Source organism: Dreissena polymorpha, chromosome 10 (assembly GCF_020536995.1).
Source record: "Dreissena polymorpha isolate Duluth1 chromosome 10, UMN_Dpol_1.0, whole genome shotgun sequence".
NCBI classification, from domain to species: domain Eukaryota; kingdom Metazoa; phylum Mollusca; class Bivalvia; order Myida; family Dreissenidae; genus Dreissena; species Dreissena polymorpha.
The window spans coordinates 24,223,777-24,245,703 of record NC_068364.1 but is presented as its reverse complement, the minus strand read 5'-3'; the positions used below and the strand labels follow the sequence as shown (position 1 = coordinate 24,245,703).

The 21,927-nt window shown below is 33.8% G+C and overlaps 1 protein-coding gene across 1 annotated transcript in view; it reads right to left on the bottom strand.

Annotated features, from left to right (window-relative positions):
* Positions 1 to 17,675: 17,675 nt before the first annotated feature.
* The window catches only part of LOC127848660 (leucine-rich repeat-containing protein 26-like), a 120,485-nt gene continuing 116,233 nt past the window's right edge, over positions 17,676 to 21,927 (bottom strand). Inside the window, exons 4-5 of the mRNA XM_052381243.1 lie at positions 19,453 to 19,521; positions 17,676 to 19,080 (exon numbers count right to left, since the gene is read on the bottom strand). Of these exons, the coding sequence (XP_052237203.1) occupies positions 19,005 to 19,080; positions 19,453 to 19,521 (145 nt within the window). The 3' untranslated portion in view covers positions 17,676 to 19,004. The remainder of the gene's footprint in view (positions 19,081 to 19,452; positions 19,522 to 21,927) is intronic.

The following is a 21,927-nucleotide window of genomic DNA, read 5'->3' as shown; positions in this document are numbered from 1 at the left end:
GTGCAGGAGAGTGGCCGTATTTTAGCTTGATTGCTCCGCAAATAGCACTGAAAATGTAATCGCATGTCAACATCCGGTTTTGTAAAACTTAATTACGGCTTTAATACAATGTATTTTTTTGTATACCTGGACCCGACTTTTAAAAAACTTGTTGTCCACGGACAACTTAATTGAAAATAATCAGTTGCCCAGACAAGCAAATGTACGACTCGGGCAACTCGGACATTTGATTTCGCCACCCCTGAATTGCGAGCATATTGCAACGCTGGCTATGGCAATGCATATAAAAAAGTATAACACATGACATAAAACAAATGTCACTTGACATGCTTATTAACCCGACATTGGAAATAAAGATAACGAGAGAAAAACAAAAACGAATGAGGAAAAGATTAATAAACCGATACAATACAAATTGATAAAAATAAACATCATACTCAAAAGCAGACACCTGCATATATATAAGGACTTATTCTGTGCAAAGTGTGATGCTGGACTTTTTACCGTTGCAACTTTTTGGAATGACCGTTCCAATGCGCTGACGGTAATAAGATTTACTCTTCAAATGATGTTTCTGGACTTAAAGTATTATTATGTTTGGTGCATTATTACAAAAGTTGATCCTCATTAAGTTATCATTTAGAACGCCATAGGAAAGCTATGGGATTTAACGTGATATAATGAAGCGTGTGATAATGCGTGCTTTTTGATGTCATATATGCTGTTGATAAATCAGTTTAAAGCCAACTGTGAAGCACAATAATGAACTACAATGTTTCGTTTTCTTTCAAATAATATTTCTGGACTTGTATTATTATTATGTTTGATGCATTTTTACAAAAGCTTATCGTCGTTAAGTCATCATTTTGAACGTCATATATATATACCATGAGAATATTGTTAACAGGTACATAGCCATGGAATTTTCCACTAATAATGTATTTATTTATGTCGTGTAAGTTGTAAAACGTTCTTTACAAATCGTCAAATAGTTGCATGAAGGAGAGGTTCATGTTAACATGGTTTTACCTTTTAGATCAATTACTGTCACATTATCTAATGTTTTTTAAATATATTACATGATAAATAATAATTAAATATAACAATAAATATTGGACACTATTGCTCAACATCCGAATTCCAAATATATACTCTGTACACTGCCTCAATTATATTACAATGCCACGTGGATTGGCGTTCTGTCTGCCTTTTTACGGCGATCAAGGACTCGTGAGAACGCATGAAATGACTCGCAAAGACAGTCTAGGAGACTGTGAGGTCGTCGTGATAAGCATGAAATGAGTCGCAATGACAATCTAGGAGACTGTGTGGTCTTCGTAAGAACGCATGAACGAACTCGCAAGGACAGCTAAGGAGACTGAAAATCTTCCTGAGAGTGCATGAAAATGCGTCCTAACAGCAAGAAGGCCATGAGCGGCAAAGTTAACGCCAAAGATATCGAACTCTATGGTTGCCCATACGTCGTCAAAAACGCAGCAGCAATGGTAAGAAGAGCAGACGTACGAGCGTCAACATGGTAAAGCCGAGCATTGTTACATTGACGTTCGGAGGTTCTTGGTAGTTACTTATGCGTAAGAAGTAAGTATATGGATTGTTAAAACCCTGTCACATTATTGGTTATAGTGCCGTCGAATTACAAACGCCAATGTCAAATTTGAGTCGAAGAAGACGTGGCAAAAATGTAGTGAGGCCGCCATGACATCCTTGAAGTTTAACGCCTGACCGAAGGTCAATCGCAGAATAAACGTTGTCTAGACGCGCAGAACGAGGTGTTTAGATCGCTTTCACGCGAAGTTAACATAATACATGTGTCGGTTGCTATGGTTGAAATAAAGTTTATGTCGTGAGCTGTAACACAAATCTGTCTTCTGAGCAGAATATGTCCTCTTCACAAAAACGAACTGTTTTGTCGGAGTGAGGAGTCCGGTCCAGTGTAATGCGAGTACAAAGACCATTTTATGAATGACAGAATAGCATAAACAAAGAAATCGGGGAAAATGGAGAAAAAATATAGTATAAATTATATTAACATTTTGCTACTTGTTTATCATTCAAATACAAGATTAAACTGCAATTTGTTTATAGAAAGTGCTGTTTAATTATTCTTACAATCAGGTAAATTATTATGTTTTGATACTGTTTTGTATAAGTCATTTTGGGGAAATTTAGTTTGTTAAAATATGGTTTTATAACATCGATTTTGCAAAAGAATGCACAGGTTTGTTATTCCGATATTAAACGTGATGTACTTATTAATTTGCGAAACATTTAAGGGATTGCATATTAAGAACACGAAATGTTTTGTCAAAAATATCTGTTGACTTCATTGTTGCTGTAGCTCTTTTCCGATCATTAATGTTATAATTCATGCTATCATGATGGTAAGGGTAATGGCAAACTAACATAAAAAGATCGAAATGATTTGATAACATGTTTGTTGAGAGCATTTTGATAAATACCTAAATGTTAATATTCTATAGACGTAATGTTACTATTAACAAAAGGTATATAGGACAAAGAATGTAAGTCTTTTAACGTTTTATAACAATTTTACGTTTCTATCATTGTCCTTTAAAGCATCGTAGACTTACAGATCAGGTCGTGAAGCTGTTGGCATATTTAGGTTAAAGTTCTCACAGTTAAAGTTAAATATTTAGCAATTAAATATCTGTACAACAGTTTACTAATGCGAGTAGGTCATACAATATAAAACTCGTATAAGCATGGAACACAAGAAACGTCAAAATGAATAATTATCAGTGAATAGCGTCATTATTTTGTTTATAAATACACAATCTGGTGATGTAGTGCACCTTTAAATTCAATTTATGAAAATAAATGCTTACCAAAGAAGACTGCACGAACACAGCATTGGTTTTGTTTAACAACACGCACATGCTTCTTTCGCGTGGTGTTAAAGGAAATAAACACGTCGGAGAGCTTCTTTAAAAGTAGTCACAAGCAGCCTTGCTAGACATAGACAACACGCATTGATGTTCTCTGCAAATGCGTTTCAACAGTTTGTGTTTAGTACAAGAATGATGAAAAGAATCACCGATTTTAGATACCATGCATTCCGAAAATAAATACGAAAACTTTTTGCTCAATATGATAGATGTCCACATGCAATAATAGTGTTCATTAGTCATGGTGACCGGTTGTTTAAAGTTTTAGAGACAACCTCTGATAGTTTTCAAACACGTGTCTAGATCACTAAAATATATGTTTTCCGGAAACAAGCCTTCATAAATATATACCACCTGCGTTAAGATAATAATGCTCGTGTCTTTTTCTCTGTAAAAAAAAGTTCTTCCAAAATAGTTGTAACCCTAGATGTTATGGGTAACTATTGAAACGGTATCAATTTTAATTAAAAAATGATTCGAATAGTATCTTATAACACGTTGAATCCATGCGTCTTAGCTTCCGATGCCATTCCTTTCACTACTGAAACGTTAACATCTTTGCTCAATTCACTATCTTATCCAATCATCGTCAGCCCCATTATGTAATCATTACAAAAACTAAATTAAATCGTAAATAACAACATCGCATAATGTATTTTCTCTATCTAGAAGAACAAGTTATTTTATGGAAACACGAAAATGGTTAAATAAAAGACCGATTAAATACTCATCAATTCGGGACATTTCCATTTAACACTGTCGACCTTCGTTAACGATACTTTCCAATAAAGACAAACAGGTGACGTTACATAGTACTCGTTTGACACTAGAAGAGTAATGCGTAAACTAATTATTATCTATACAACCGCTTAAATAGACACATTTTAATATGACCTATTTGTTGCTCCGGATATATCGTTATCGTCAAACTAAGAAGAGCATCAATGAAACATATTTTTCTTAGTATGTCAGGGAATTTGTAATAGCCACCCTATCCAATACCGCTAACATATTGCCAAGAGATAATTTCTGGTTATAAAAAAACAAACAGAGTAACCAGGCGTCATTCGAGACACACGGTAATGCCTTGTGAAAGAATGCTTTTCTTTAAATGCACTTAGAGTATTTTACCGTCTGACATTCCGCGACACAGTATGTGTGCTGGTTTCCTGGTGTTATATCATGTATAAACCATATATATATCTAGTTACTTGTCTTGATAAATTAACGCTAACGAGGAATGCAGCATTTACTAAAGACTTGATATTATATAAAATCATTTAGTTATAACTATCGATGTCTTTTAAATTTGTTTAAGTAAGTCAAGAAGATCATAAAGTACATATAGTATTTTAATAGAACATACAAATATTATTACCTGTTTAACTTTTAAATAGGTAAAGATGATCATAAAATATTTAATATATGTTTGATTGCAGTTTGAAACGTCTTCCAATATAGGTTTTCATGCTATTTGTAGAAATGGTATTTTAGGCCAACAATAAATTCTTTGAAACAATGGTATTAAATGACAACAATAACATATATAATCATATAAACATGCCTCGTGTATTTTCAAACCATGTCATGGTGTTTCATTCTACCGAACTCCTATTTACTGACGTATATGATATACCGATGAGACCACAATGATTACCTGTTTCCACCACACTTAACATAATGATTGATTTTATTTATAACTCCATTACTTTATATTGACAGTTGTACAACGTGATACAAATAAAGTGGTTCTATGATGGACGGAAGTTCTTAATATTAAGAATATAGGCGTATTTGCATTAGTAAAGTTGCAACAGTATTTGTTTATTTTCATTAACTCTTTTTAACATGAACGTAAATATTATCGTAGAAGTACATATAGTATTTACCGTAATTACTATAAGTTTTCGGAAATTTAGATGCGATAAGTATTTAAAAATATAGGTGTCAGAAAATTAAGAGACACAAATTAGGAAAAATACAATTATATTTAAATAAAATCATTACATCAATGTACAATTATTATATCGTGATTTACTTTTCTCATTCTGCTTCGAAATAAATAAAATATGCTACTTTAATAGGACGAAACTTCTTCAAATGCTGTTTGGGGAATCCATTGTTTTCTATTGGTTTATATGGTTATTTATCGAATTGCGTGAATGTAATGGTCCATTGTCCTCAGGCATGCATCTCTCAGGTTTTATGACTTTAATCAGGTTGACAAAATCAATGATGAAGTGTCAAAAGATAAGCAGAAATAGGGCCGACGTCAGTAGAATAGCGCTGTAAAATATACTGTCCGGAAATTAAGAAACACTTATTATGGACAAAACCCGTATGTCCGAAAATTAAGAGTCACGAATAATAATTTTTTTTTTAAACAAAAGCGTGTCCGAAAACTTAGAGCTATTACGGTAAATTGAACATACAAATATAATTATTATTTGCGCATCGTTTAACAATTAATTCGCATGCAATCAGTAATGGCTAAAACATACCACAATAAAGTGAGACAATTTCATAACTAATGTATCAATATACATTTATTTGGTATCACAAAAACAGATATTCGTGATCATTTTAGGTATTTTTAATATATAACAACGTGTTTTAACACATTTCTGCTTGTAATAAATAGCCCCGTTACTTTTCCTCGGTTAAATAAGGGAAACGGAATCAGATCCCCATTCCTAACACAAACATAAACAAAAGTTACAGAGATTATCTGATACAATTATAAAATTATGTGTGTAAATCTTCGCCACGTATTTCACATGTCGTTGTACAAATTAATTTAGCGTTCTTGTAATAAATTTCGTACGAACAGTGTCCATGTTTCAGGGTCCAAAGTCTAAAAACCGGAGTGTTCATTTACTATAGAGGAACTAGTTATTTTAGAGCATACACGTACATACCAAGCTAGTAAGGTCACGTGACGTCATGTTTGGCCTTTGCATTTATTTTTAACATTGAAAAGTTAACAGGACATTTTACCGGAGTATGGACTAACACCCACTTGTTCTTAATCTATTGTTTGTAATTTTCTTTCACGGACAGTACCCGGATTTCAATGTCCAGAGTCACAACCAAGAGTTGTCCCAGACTATAAACTAATAAGTTGTTGTAGATTGTAAACGCATTTTACAAAGTTATATTATAACGTCTAAATACATCTCCTGCACGTGTCCAATAATACGTGTTTATTGTAGTATTGTAGCGCCTTTAATTAAAGTGTTAAATACAGCGACCATGTTAAAAAATCCAATGGTTAAACAAATATGTTTCCCAGAATATGGACTAACGCTTGCTTTAAGAGAACATAAGCATCTACCATGCTGATATAGTCACCTGCCATCTACATTTGTTACGTGCGGGTGACATTTCCTCCACTTAAGCGTTTGTATTAGATTTAAAACGTAAGGTGACTTTGTTTCAGTTGCATGAATTCTAAACAAGAATTTTCGCGGATCTTTGATAAAACGTACTTGTATAGTAAAAAGTATACACTCACGCTGGCGTAGTCACACGCCGTCAAAATTTGTCACGTTAGCTTTTTAACGGCAGTTGGTATGTTGTAGTGAATTTAACGTGCAGAATCAAAGGCGGACTGCACTAAGTCATTTTTGGAAACTGGTTTGAATTTTATCAACATTTTATTGGAAATTAACATAAGTGAAAAATGTGTTAGACAACTATGCCGAAACATTTAGTCAGCTTTGAGATACACAACATCATGCTACTACAGTCACATGCTCTCTACATTCTTTTTGTGCGGGTGATTATTAATCAAATTTAGCGTTTGGTTTATCTTTAAAACGTACAGTGACAATGTTTGCCAGAATACCAAACAAGACTTTTCCCGGATCTTTGATGAAACGTGCTTGTATAGACAAAAGCCAGCTATCACGCAGGTGTATTCACATACTTCGTCACGTTAGCTTTTAAACGACAATGGGCGTGTTTTCAAATACTTACCGGACATTATCAAAGGCGGATTCCACTTAGTCATTATTGAAAACTGGTTTGGTATTGTAATCAACAGTTTATGTGATATTAACAGAAGTAAAATAATGGATTAGACAGCTACGCCGAGACATGTAGAATGCTATTAGATGTACATATTTATAAGTAAAGAAATATAAGAACCAACATAACAAGAAATATATTTTTCGAGGTACAAAATCAAAAAAGTTGTACCACAAAGTTATAAGATATGATTTCTATTTTATTGAAACAAGACACAAACAGAAGTCATTATAACGCAAACACGTGGCACGGTACAAAATGTTGCGATATGAGCGTTTTTTTCCGATTTTCTTGTGTTTATTGATCTCAAATCATATACGAGAATGAGTTGAAAATAAACTTTGTGCATACTTTAAACATGACCTGCATGAAATCATCTCATTTATATTCGGACATAGGATCCTTAACTTACAGAAGGGACAGTTTATAATTCCCTCAAACAAACTAGACTTACCTTAAGTTGACGTTTGGTTTGAATTCTGTGTAGTTATATGACAACTGGAGGGATCAAATGAGATGTGCACGAGCAGATCGATATATTGTAAGTCTTTACCACGATTTCAAAAAAGTTATGTCCGTATCAAATGAAAACATATTAACAATTTTTAAGTTCTCACCAAATAAAACAAAGGGTGGTGAGGGAGGGCATTTGATCCCTCCAGTTGTCATATGACTACACAGAATTCAAACCAAACGTCAACTTAAGGTAAGTCTAGTTTTTTTGGGGGAATTCTATTACGTCATACAACTTCCGTGCTCAAATGAGACTTCAACACTGAAGAACATAACTTTTTTGAGCTACGAGATTAATATGGACCAATATTTAAAGAATACCTTGAATTATTACCTTATAATAATGTGTATCTATTGCAGCACATCAGATTGAAAATCTTCACAGTTCTCTATTGGCTTCTCATAATACTGGGCAAATGTTCTCTCACTTGACCACCCAGCAACTTTTAGAATCTCCGCCAATGGTTAACCACTCTGCTTAGTTTTCGAAGTTGTAGCACAACGAGCACTATGCGTTTTAAACTTCATTACATCAATCCGAGCTTTACTCATCATTAATTTGACCCATCTAGCAATAGTAGAAGGTCAAACAGAGTTATGAGGCTCAATATAACTGATTAACAAATTCTTATTTTCTCCACGTAGTGTCCTTGTACGTGAAATATATTCTTCAAGTGTAGTGTACACACATATTGCCTTATCTAAATTGTATTTCTTGAGAATAACCACAGGGTTTACTTTACCCTTACGACATTGCTACAATAACCCACTATAGTAAACAACAAAGAATAAATCTTCTTGTTTCATTCCGTCTAAAGTTAATAGACTTACTGAATGTGAACGACTCGCTCGAGTGAGCACAATGGGAGTTACTAATTTACAACATAGCATCTTTAAAGTCAAAGATGAAACTGGTGTTAAGTTCTTCAAATAACGCAAAAGAATGGTAACATCACAGGTCTCTGTAAATTTAACACGTCTTGGCCGTAAATTGAAAACTTCTGTCGTATATCTGACAACTAATGGATGTGATCCAACAGAATGTCCATCTACTAACTTATACAAAATGGACAATGCACTACGAGCAGTGTTCAATGTTTCATAGCTATATTTTTGTTTGTATAAATAAGTATGAAGGTATATGACTGATTCAATAGTCGTTTGAAAAATATCACTTTTCCTTTCGCGACAGAAAAGAACCCATTTCTTGATGTAACACTGATATTGCTTCTTAGTAGATTTTCTCCAGGAAGCCATTAGAGTTTCGACAGATTCTTCCGATAAAGCTCGGCTTTTGAAGGAATTCCTGATAAATATCATACCATCAAATGCAACTTGTTCACCAGAGAATGTACCTTGTTGGTTCCTGGAACATTCAACGTCTGATCCTTCAACTTCAAGATAAGAGGATCCTGTATCAACATCTCGAGGATTGGAGTAAACCAATTTTGCGTCGCCCAAAGAGGTGCTACCAGGACCATCTCTGCAGCAACCGCCCGTACTTTCTGTTCTAGGCGTCCCAGCAAACTGAAAGGTGGAAATGCATTTATCAGCATATTTGACCAGTTTAATGCACATGCATCCACAAAAGCTGCATCAGGATCAAGTTTCCATGAGACATACGTGTCAAGTTGCTTGTTGAGCCTGGAGGCAAATAAGTCAATTTCAGGCATTCCAAAGCATTTGATTATCTCATTAAATAACACAGTGTTTAACATCCACTCCATATTATCTTGAATTTCTCTAGAAAACTTATTTGCAGAATTATCAACACCAGGAATATTGGTGGCAGACAACCAGATATTTTTCTGACAACACCATGACCAAATATCATTTGCCAAGGCATTCAAAAGTTCTATTCTATCCCCACCCCCACCCCCATATTATTGAGATATGCCACTGCACACGTATTGTCTGATCTAACTTTTACATAACAATGTTCAACGGAATTGCAAAATGACCTTAGTGCATGAAAAAAACAGCTAACAATTCCAGGTAGTTGATGTGATTCTGGGACTCAAGGTCCCCCCATCTACCTCCAATTTCATTTTGATCAAAAACAGCTCCCCATCCATCATTTGAAGCATCACAAGTGATAACTAAACTTGGATTTGCATGAATAATTCTCCTTTTCTGGTGAGCAAGATTATCAATCTACCATTGGAGCTCATTTTTAATGCACTGAGAGACATTCATCCACGAATCAAAATCACCCTTGATGTTTTGTAATGCTAAGGTTGTTTGTCTCTCAATAACTCTATAATGAAGAGGAGCAAATTCAACAGCAGAACAAGTTGGGACCATGAGACCCAAAACTCTAGCAACTTGTCGAATTTGTGCAAAAGTCATGTTTTGCAATTCTGAACATGCTTAGACAATGTTTGCAACTTATTATATTTTTTTTTTTTTTGGGGGGGGGGTTAAGTTACTGTCCTGCTAACAGAATCAATTAGATTCCCAAGAAATATTATTCGCTGTGTAGGACCATAACATATTTCTGTTCATGTGTAATGAAACCTACATCAGTTATCAACCTGACAGTATCTTTAACATTTCTTTCACACTCTTGCATTGTGTGTGCTAAAATTATTGAGTCATCTATGAACCCAGAAATTGTGATACCAAGCATGCGCAAAGATGCACAAACAGGCTTAAGCAGGCGAGTAAAGCTTATTGGGCGCCGATGAAATACCATTTGGAAGGCATTCAAACTGGTAGATTTTGCTCTTAAAGATGTAGCGCAATTTTACTTTGTGTTCCGGTGCAATAGGCACTGAATAATTTGCATGCCTTAAATCTACTGATACAAAATAACAGCCAGGAGTGACTAGTTTGAGAACAGATTCAAGGGTATCCATTATAAAATGGTGGTACCCAATACATTGATTTAAATCTTTTTAATTCAATACCAGTCTACATGTACCATCCTTTTTCGGAACAGTGAACATTGGAGAAATGAACTTATTAGGGTCATGTTCAACTTGGGTAATGACTTTTATTGATGATTGTTCTTGTATTTCGTGATCAATTTGATCACTTTCATTAGAAGAAAATCTATTTGCTTGACAAAATGTCTTAACTGGGTTTACATTATCAATGACCTTGATGTAAAAATGCTCCACCATATCCAAAATGGATTCATCACTAGTTATTTTTCTCCAATTTTCAATAGAATATTTCAATCTACCAGCTTCAAAGGTACCAACCTTGTTTATTTCCTCGGTGCCAATGCTCGGCCGTTTTTTGAAAAGCCAGCATCACCACGGCCTCGACCACGAAATCGGCCTCGACCTCTAAACCCCGATCTGTATGGATTGGGACGATGAAAGTTGCGTCCTCTGCCAAACTGCTGCCCAATGCGGCCAATTTTGTTGAGATCGTTTATCTCACGAACATTTCTATTAACGTCATTGTCATCACCGTACAAAAAAATCTGTACATGGCAATGATGGAGAGGCAAGATAATGGTATTTGGGGTCCAAACTGCTTTTGTGGAGCTCTTTTCTTCTTATGTTAATGTTTCTGTAGGTCTGGCCTAAAAGCGCTAGAGCATTGGTTGAAAGATCAATGGCCTTACTACATGCAACTGATGGGTTTTCTGAGGAATTTGCTAATATGTCAACATATTTTGTAATGTTAGATGCTGCTTTCACCAAACTATCTTGAACACTTTGCATCTTAGTATCATCATATTGAACATTAGCTCGCAGCAAACGCCATATCCCTTGATTAACACGAGTTTTAACAAGAGCACCACCGTTTCCAGGCCGATGCACCTCTTTCAAAAGTTCATTCATTTTGTCATCAGACAGTTTGTTCCTGAAACAACTATTTTCAAATTTTGCTAAATCATCATTCACCTTCTTATCAACAGGGTCAGAGTTACTATAGCGTTCCATCAAGTTCCGAAAAACAGGATTGGGACTTTTCTTGATCAATTGCATCAAAAGACTTCCATCGTCATCATAGAACTGATCCTCTGAATACTCATCATCGTAATATAGAGCAGATTCAAGTTTTTCAAAACGTACTCTCTGGCTCTTCATATTTTCGTTTAGCTCTTGCAAAATAGAGAGAACTTCACGAGTGAATTCAGGCTTCCGAGACATAGAACTTGTGGACGTATAACACTGACCGTTATTAGGAACAGTTTTAGGTGTGTTTCTTCGGACACCGAAGAGGTCTTATTTACGACCATAACCGACTTACTGTGTGTTTTTTTACTATTCTGGACTTCTTTGTCCGCCATGACGTGTTAAATATACAGAGACCTGTTGAAAACTAACGTGCCGGATGTCGTAAACCGGTCACGTGTTAGACTGGTAAAAATTTCCGAAGAAATTTAGAAAAAAAACATTTCTTTTTATTGAGTCCGAAGAAAAATAACGAAATTCAGTAAAATTGTTTATGAATAACAAACTAATTCAAATAATTGCTACTTATAGCAATAAAACTGACATGTGCGATACCGCAGTATAAACCGCGAACGAACTAAATCGTTACGGAAAATCGATCACGCCGAAACGTCTGTACTCAACGAGTAGCTAAATCGCACTGACAATATCACATCTCATTTGAGCACGGAAGTTGTTTGACGTAATAGAATTATAAATCACATATCTGGTTGGACAGTGAAATGACCCAACAATATTGTACCAACAAATTACTATCAAAAGTTTGAATATCTTACTTTGTACACCGAATCACACATGAAGATGATGCATTTAGTATACGATTTATAAAAGATAGCATCCTAATTATAATAGTTTTATAATATGCCTAAAGTTACGAGACATGGCATAAAGATACCTAAAGGGCTATATTACAGGTCATTTCACAATGTGTTCTGTAGATTTATTTCGTGCTTACCGTGTAATTTTAATGTTTAATCAGACCCCAATTTATACATTGGTATATAAGAAAATAAAGTTAAGGATTGTTCTTTATATTTTTTTTATTTCATATAAACAATGTATATAATGAAAACAGACTTGAGTGTGGCGTTGAAATACATGGTCGAGCAGATCTACGTCACAATAACATATGTAAAAGAGATTTTCAAATATGATTATTAAGTAGGAAAATTAAAAAAAAATCCAGAAACATTGGTCTATAAGATCATATATTTGCTGATTGATTGCTTAACTAACTGTGCACAATCCAGCTGTTTAAACTGAATCATGATCACATACCATCCAAAGTTTTGAAGAATTGCAAATAACCTACATAATAGAATTACTTACAGTTGTTTTCTTTACCATATATGAGTAATGAATATATGCTATTATACATATGTCTTAGTAAGTCGTTCAATTAAAAACACACTTAAACTTTATATCAGTGTGGTATTCAATGTATGATTGTGTAGTTTAAATGTGGTGTAAACCGATTAATTTTAGCTCGATTGCATCGAAAGCCGAATGCTTATTGAAACGCTATCGAGTCCGTTTTTGGTAGAACCAGTACTCAGTGTCTTTTGGGGAAAATTTAAAAACGCTCACACAATTGGTATCGAACCGTTGGCCTTTTGGAGTTTTAGAAACCGCCAGCTAATCTGATATCACTGGTTTTATAGTCAGTAACAATTATCAGTGAAAGTGACCACAATAAAAATAGTAAATAAAAGCGTTATGACATTCAAAATTTTCTTTTTGCCACTTAATTTGAAATCGTCTTATATCATAAGTTAATATGTATATTTAATAATTTAAAAAAACAACAACATCGAAACTATAAATATACATAAATTACACGCAGAGGATGTCGTACGTGGTCACCCTCTTGCCAACCTGTGAAGTGCAGTGTTTAAAGTTTGCGGTTTTTATTTAATAAAATAGGTAATTCGTTATGCAGATGACATGATATAATTTTGATCAAGACATACACTAAGTAAGATAATTCTACAAATTGTTTCTTCATTAGCAGAAAAAGATGACTATAAGCATGAAAAAGGACAGAAATGGGAATCCTAAATGTCTCGTTTATTTTAATAGATTTTGTTGCACGAGCTGATTGCGTCATGTTGATATTCAAGAGCCCGTGCGTTACCATACGATCAACGAATGAGATATAACCCACCATAACAACACGTTCATGTCATATTTCATTTATAATATGCACACTGTAACAGTTAGAAAGACGGTAGTCCTATCCACGTGACGGTAGTTTTTTTCGACCAAATAGCCAATTAATTTAGCAAGAAAATATAGGGATTTATAATGAGTATCGACTATTACATGACTTTGATTTTCTAATTGGTTGTATCACAACTTTTGATTTGGAGACTTTCGGAATTGATTTCTAAAATTCCGCATATTTAATGTAAATATATTTTCAAGAATATCTTTATATGTATAGAAGTTGTTAATCAATAAATAGTTGTTTTCGTATGTTCCTTTAACAAGTGCACAAATTAAACTTTCCTTAAATTTAAGAATTTGATATTACGATGGCGTTCGATTTTACCCTTTGATTTTCCTCTCAAGAAACGTAAGTAAAGATAAATTTAAACATACACACCGAATAAAAATATGTTTCATTGAATAGTGATAGTGGCGCATGTCTGTCGTATTTCAATTTCGAAAAGAAAAAATATTTATTACGATCTGAGTGTTTTGAAAACGCACCAACAAAAGAGAAAGAAGATCATTTACAACGTGCGTGCTGTATTTCAATATGCTCAACAGTCAAATTGAAACCGCAAGTGACTGTATTATTTGTAGGTGTATTGGTACTTAAAGGGATCTTTTCACGCTTTGGTAAATTGACAAAATTGAAAAAAGTTGTTTCAGATTCGCAAATTTTCGTTTTAGTTATGACATTTGTGAGGAAACAGTAATACTGAACATTTACCATGGTCTAATATAGCCATTATATGCATCTTTTGACGATTTTAAAACCTAAAATTATAAAGCGTTGCAACGCGAAACGATTGAATAATTTGGAGAGTTCTGTTTTTGTCGTTAAATTTTGTGAAACTACGAAGATTGCTTATATAAGGTATAAAATACTTCAAGTATATGTACTCGGCGGAATAGCTCAGTAGGCTAAAGCGTTTTTACTTCAGAACTCTGGCAGGACTCCAGGGGTCACTGGTTCGAAACCTGGTCCGGGCAATGTCCTTTTCCTTTTTTAATTTTTATTCTTGATTTTTTACTGGAGCTTTTACGATCCAATGTTTACATTTATCGATATAAAGCATTTTATGAATAAGTTAAAAAATGCCAAAATCTGTGAAAAGGCCCCTTTAAAAAAACACAGGAACACTTGCCTGACACCTTTTCTACAAGAACATGTTATACTAACGTTAAATATTTTTATTCCTAATGACCACGCGTCGCAAAAATATGAAAGGTAACTTTAAGCTTTTTATAAGCAATCCTCGTAGTATTACCAAATATAACGACAACAACAGAACTCTCAAATTATGCAATTGTTTTCGTTGCAACGCCTTATAATTTTCAGGTTTTTAAATCATCAACAGATACATATAATGGATAGTGTAGATCATGGTAAATGTTCAGTATTACTGTTTCCTCACATATATCATAACTTTAACGAAAATTTGCGAATATGAAACAATTTTTTTAATTGTGGCAATTTACCAAAACGGGAAAAGGCCCCTTTCAATCTGCCTGGATAACAGAAATTAACATTTAAATATACTTGAGTTCATACGTTAAAGTGCTACACAGAACAACTAAACATAGTTTGGGACGCGTGGTCACTGAAAACGGCGAACTGAATGACATAAAACTTTTATTAAAACTTTAAATTGTAATCGAACACATTTGGTTGATTTATATTTCAGTTGCCTTTAAAATAAGAACTAAAGAACCAGTTCCTTATTTCTTATACAAATCTTATAAGAATTTTCTAATTATAACAGTACTTTCACATGTGACACAATGTACCACATAGCTATAAATACCTATATTTATGTATTAAATACCCATATAATTGTTCCTACATAGTTCTGCTATAATGTATTTATTCGGCCGAACAAAACCAAAGCAACTAGTTCCTGATTCAAATCGAAAAAGGAACTGGTCGTTCTTATTTGAAACATATTTGTAGATACGAAAATGTACCACATGCAATTGAACATCCTTTTGCTTGTTAGTACGCCAAAAAGATAAAGTCCAATGTATGTCTACGTCTACGTTTATTCAGTTTTTTTCTGCAATAGACAAAAATAACTTTGTTCCTTTATTTGCCGTATTCCTTGTTAAAGCCCTATGTACAACTAACATGTTCTAATTTGAAAAAAATGTTGAACATTCAAAAAAATGTTCTAAATAACTTTGAAAATCAATGTTGATATTGTTAAAATATATTTATTCTAACAATTCTACTTTTTATTTATTTATCAGGCATAATTCGTTATTTGTTTTCGCCCCTGAATTAGGAACAAGGGGCTTATCCTTATTTGTCATTCAAGCCGTATAAGAATAAGAAATCGTCTAACTTGACCATACATTTTCTACGAATCTTTCACGAATCTTTGTACGACACAGCGACAATAATGTTTATCATTTTTATTACTATACCCGCTTTCGAAAAATCGTTATTATTACTTAATAGCACAAATAGTAAAATGCTTAAAATATAAAACTTTGTTACGAAACCTCTTGAATCTTAAGGACTAACGCGGCAGTTTTGTTTTACGCAAATTTGTTTTGACTGTACACCGGTTGCGCAATAAGTGTATGCTTTTTCGGATATTCAAATGAAAAGTGAATGCATAGTCAATAAGGAAATGATACCAAGAAATAAAGTATTATGCAGTGTAGAAGATTGATAAACAATGTGTTGCCCCTAAATAACACAGTTAGTACGACGATCATTCCTGCGACTACAAAATTCTATTTGTATCGCGTGTTTGTAACAACAAGCAAGAACCTCATTACGGAAAACATTCAATACCTCTTATAACTGAAAATGTGTGTGTCGCAAGAACAAAATGTTCTAAACGGATAGCTTTCCTTCAAATAAAGCAATTTGTCATTGAATCGTCATATATAAAAACATGCCATCAAAGTATATGCGTTATAAATAAAATATAATCACAATCGTTTTGTTCGTTTCATGCCTTAAAAAAATTCAGAAAACTTAAATTTCTCAAACAACGGCTTACCATATAAACTTGTATGTAGTGTTGTTTGAGATAATTTACTACACAGAATATCTTATGAATTAAATAAACACATAAACGACGCTCTGATACCTCTAAACCATGTGCGGATGTTGGTGCACCTTGCCCCACGTGTATATATTACTTGCATTTTTGTTTTTCGCTTAATTTATTTCTCTCTGACCAATATGATTCGAAAAAGAAAACAACACTAAAATTGTGTTTATTTCTGGTACGCAATTGATTAAAAAAACACATTGATGCACACTAAGGCATTTATAGGCTGGTCAATCGTTAAGGAAAGTAGTTGAACGTAAGCCGGTACCGCACCTACAAACCATTTATTATACACACATAACGTCATATCAAACGAATGCAATGCAATCTTAATCTTTCTACCTAAATATAGTGAAATTCTCTATTTATTTTTGTGACTGGCTGAGATACTTTGGACAGGACATGCGATCACGTGTACCATAGGGGAATATGATGAAGCCCGTATTGTGGAATGGGAAAATAAACAGCCTTTAAAATACAAGTATATACTGGATTCTCAATAAGATATATTCTAACATTTGACAGAACAATGACCCTCATTATATTGAGCAAACAGGGTCGGATATTTATTTATTTAGTGCGTTTTCAGTCTTGATGCGATGGAACTTAGCATTTATTGTTTGAATGCGAGTTGTATTTTGAATTGTAATTGTGAACAAAAGAACCTGGTGACTTAAAAGATATCAACCTCTAAAGGCGGAGAGATATAGAATTGGCCTTGTCCGATCATTCGTCAGTTCGTTTCCCCGTCTGTCACAAACAAAATGTTGCGGGGGATACAAATTAAACGATTTGCTTGTTAATTCGTTTTCTTATTTATTTTTGATAAACTGCGATCCATTTGGGTAAATTGCAATGCACTCTATATGCGGTAATGTATTTAAAGTAGAAAGTAAGAGATTTTTTTATTTTACAACGTAAAACGTAGTCGTTTAATTCAAAGGTCAATGAAACGAATAAGAACACCCGTCACCCTCGATTTTTATTTTATTTTAATATAAGCAAAAGATGGATCTATCAAACATTATGCTAAAAGTAATAAACAAGAAATGTGTTTGTCAGAAGCACACTGCCCCCTATTGCGCCGCTTTGAAATAAAATTTTAAGATATCATTTGGCAGGTTTAGAAATTATCTCCCTTTTAAAGCTTATTACTTCCCTTGGATTGTATTTTTTGACTTTTGACCTTAAAGGATGACCTTGACCTTTCACCACTCAAAATTTGCAGCTTCATGAGATACCCATGCATGCCACATATCAAGCTATCTTCAATATTGAAAAAGTTATGGCCAATGTTAAAGTTTTTGGACGGACAGAGAGACTGACAGACTGACAGACTGACGAACAGTTCAACTGCTATATGACACCCTTGACAGAATAACGTAAGCCATCATGGAGAGGGGGGTATAATGAGGGTGTGTGATCATTTAATAGATGATATTTCAAAAATAAGAAAACAACAAGAAGTTATGAGCAGTTTTCGAAACCTAAACGCAGATTTCGAAACCTAAACGCGGACCCTAAGTTTCTATCCACAATACATGGTTCTACCTAAATAACAAAAATTATCAAATTCTTGGTGTAGCAAAATTTGCATTTAAACTGAAGCATACATCCTTAAATATGTAGTTTTTCAATGAATTTATGGCGTGTGTGAATGGGGCTTTGTGCGTGACAAACACTATGTTCTTTTGAAATGGTTTGTAATCCCTTGCAATGTAATTATCAGTTAGACTGTTTCAACGTCATGCAGTTAAATTCGTTCCTGAAACTGTGTCCCAATAAATCACGATCGTATGCAGCATTGCGGCCTTAATCTCATCCCTGCATTACTAATACAATGGTTGAGACCAATATGCATTACAATATTAACTGTCAGTACGATCAGATTTGTTTTGAACATATATCGAAACAAAGTTTGGAATGCAACCAGTCATTTATTCAAACGGGATCAAAAGCAATTTCATGAAAAACGAAGATTGTATTACATGTTTTAGACTTTAAGTGAAGTTTTGTTACACAATATGTGTAAAATGAAGTACGAACATGTATCTTGCCTGAACAGAAACGTCGATCAAAATATACAGAAATGGGTATTATGAACCATTTTTTATACATGTAATGAGCTGTTATTTAATGAAATGCGATGCAATTATGTAAGCAATATTTAATATATAACACATTTTTTAATTTTATCAACGTTTTGTTACATGTTTGAGAAAAATGTGTTAATTACGCATTTTGTAATTGAAAACGACAGGCGGTGTTGTCTGAACCAAAACTTAACTTACAAACTCATTATTGTGCATTCTAAATCTATACTATATTAAAACTCTGAAAACGTCTTACAGAAAATCCAGATTCGGCAGTCCTTCAAATACACCGTCGTCAATGGATTCTAGTTGGTTGATAGCTAAACCACTTTAACAAAAACAACATTAAATACAGCTATTTTCGATAACTCTTTAGCCATGAAATACTTTAACAAATATTTTAAATCAGCTAAGAGTTTTTTAACATTCGCCTGTTTATGTCTGGGAAAGTCGATCAGGTGCCTTCATTGAAACACAAAATTAAGCAACAAACACGATTATTTCACAGTTTCATTGATTAACAGCATTATGCAGAGTAAGCGCAGAAAACCTCAATGTCTATTGTATGATCATATGACAAAGAAACGACAATAGAGAAATGTCTCCCATTCGATCCAGAAGATTACAGAATGAGACATGTATACATGGACAGCTGGACGGCATTTATTTCGCGAAAAATCATTTGTCGATTGTAACTCACAGAGATTTTAGTTTTATCAAGCTCCTGAACGTCTTCTGGGAAATCCGTACTCGGTTGCCAGTCAGGGACCTGAAATAATATCAAACAGCGCCATGTGTTAAAACATTCAAGTAACATATGTCAATGCATTTTTAATTGTCCCGGTGGGGAATTTAAAATTAACACCGTAAATAATTGTGACTTAGGTACCTGAAGTAACAACAAACAGCGTCAAGTGATATGGCATTCAAGGTATACAGGAAAACATATTTCGTACGTTCCCGGTGTGTTTAAAAAAAGTAAAACAGGTTTCATGATAATACAAAAGCAGATGAAATCGCGCTAACCGATTGAATGGGGAAGTGTAGTGGTTATCAAGTAGTGTAATCTCCAGCGAGCTTCTGCTCAATACTATGTATACCTGTGTGCTGCTGGCTATGTGAAAATCAGTGCAATAGTTATTTATCAATAATGATAGGGTTTAAGTATAAAAAATAAGGCATTTTATAAAACTAGATATGTTAATTGTACCGTACATCACTTATTTATCTAACATCTGATCGGAAGTAGGGCTGCAACGAATCCAAAAAAAATGTTCGGATTCGAATCCGAATCCAAATATGGTTTCTTACAGTTTTTCGGGTCCGGATTTCTCAGATAAGAGAAAATGAGAAATTTCTGTCCTAATTAAAGAAATCAATGTTTTAGAAGTAGAACTTGACTACAAATCATTAAAAATTTATTAACAAAAAACATAACAAAGTTCTTGTTTAACATTGTAGCAATGCCAAAATAAAACGAAACCTTAACACTTAATAGTTTGCTAGTAAACATACACATTTCACTGTTCATACAGTCTGATTTTTGTGTTCACAACAATTAACATATCAACATTGTCTGAGTCCATGCAAGCCCTATGAGCACTGACAAAGTCTCCTGCTGTGGAGAAGATTCTCTCACTGGGCACTGAGGCTCCTTGCATCACAATATAGCATTTAAACTTGGTTTTTACCGTATGTGACGAAAGTTGCTTTCAAGACATTAAATGATACAGGAACACAATTTGACAGGTCGCGAAATTATGCAAAAAAATTACCTGAATAACACTCCAGCCACACTGTATCCACTACCGTTGTTTTTAATACAACTCAGAAAGGCAATAATGATTGAAAACTTACTTATTGTCATAAGGAATTGCATTTGTAATGTGTAAATCCTGATCCTTCATAATTTCGAATTAGTTTTGCTTTCGGGGCTCATTACGGAATGACTGTCACACGTTAATAAATATCGACTGTTATACGTATCTTTTATCTTTTAAACAGAACCAGTCTGTAAAAAAAAAACAATACTCACGAAAACAGCGCTAGGTTACATACAACTATGAACATAAATATTCGAAACCGACATTTCCAGGGATGGATTCGTACCCGCGAATCTGAAGTTGGATCCGATATCATCGGATATTTCGGGTACCCGTTGCAGCCCTAATCGGAAGTGTGTTTGCTTTCGAGTTTGCACCTTAAAACTAAAACAACCTTGTGAAAAAATGTAACGACCTAAGATTCTGCATGTCTGGTTATATGATAGAAGGCGAACACTTTAATTTTAATGGTAAAATATTTTAAATAAAAACAGAAATGTCATGCGATGTCAAAAATGTTATTTATGTCTTAGGATGTAGTGGTTGCAATAAATATTACATTGGACAAACTGGAGATAAACTACGTAATCGACGAACTGTTCATGAACAACAAATGCGCGATCCCTCAACAAGACAAATGCCATTAAGCAAACATATTGATCAATGTTCTAAAATGGAAACAAAATTTAAAATATTTCCATTTTATAAGTTATATTCGGACTCTGTTTCAGCTAGGTAAGCAAAAGAACATTTTTTATTGATTTATTTAAGCTCCAGTTAAATTCATTGTTATAATTTGACGTTTGAGGTCATAATATAAGTTACCTCATTTGACGTTGTTACTTTGACAATTTGACGTTATTGTTGTATATTGTATATGCCCTAATGAGCTGTGCGAAACCAGTCGGCACATATTAATACACTTTTTTTTATACCCATGCGACGTTTGTTTATTTTCTCAATATATATACACTATGTGGCTGTTGATGTAGACAATTTAATTAAAGTTCCAATTTAACCTCACCTTTTTTTCAAGTTGAAAATACATTATTCTATAATGGATTCCACTTTGAAAATAGGCTATTGGCGATAAATTCTATTTTTTTTATTAGAACAGAAGAAAAGGCTTTCAAATGTCATATTTCATTGAAATCATATTAAAATTGAACTTATTCCTGACAAAAATAAATGGACTAAATAAATTGTAATATGTAAGGCAGTCATAGAATTATTCCTGACATAATTGAAAATGTAACTGATTATCTTACATTCTATGTATTTCGATAGCATCCCGGTGTAAAAAATAAATATATTGTATATAAGCCAACCCGTTTGATTAAACTAACAGCAAA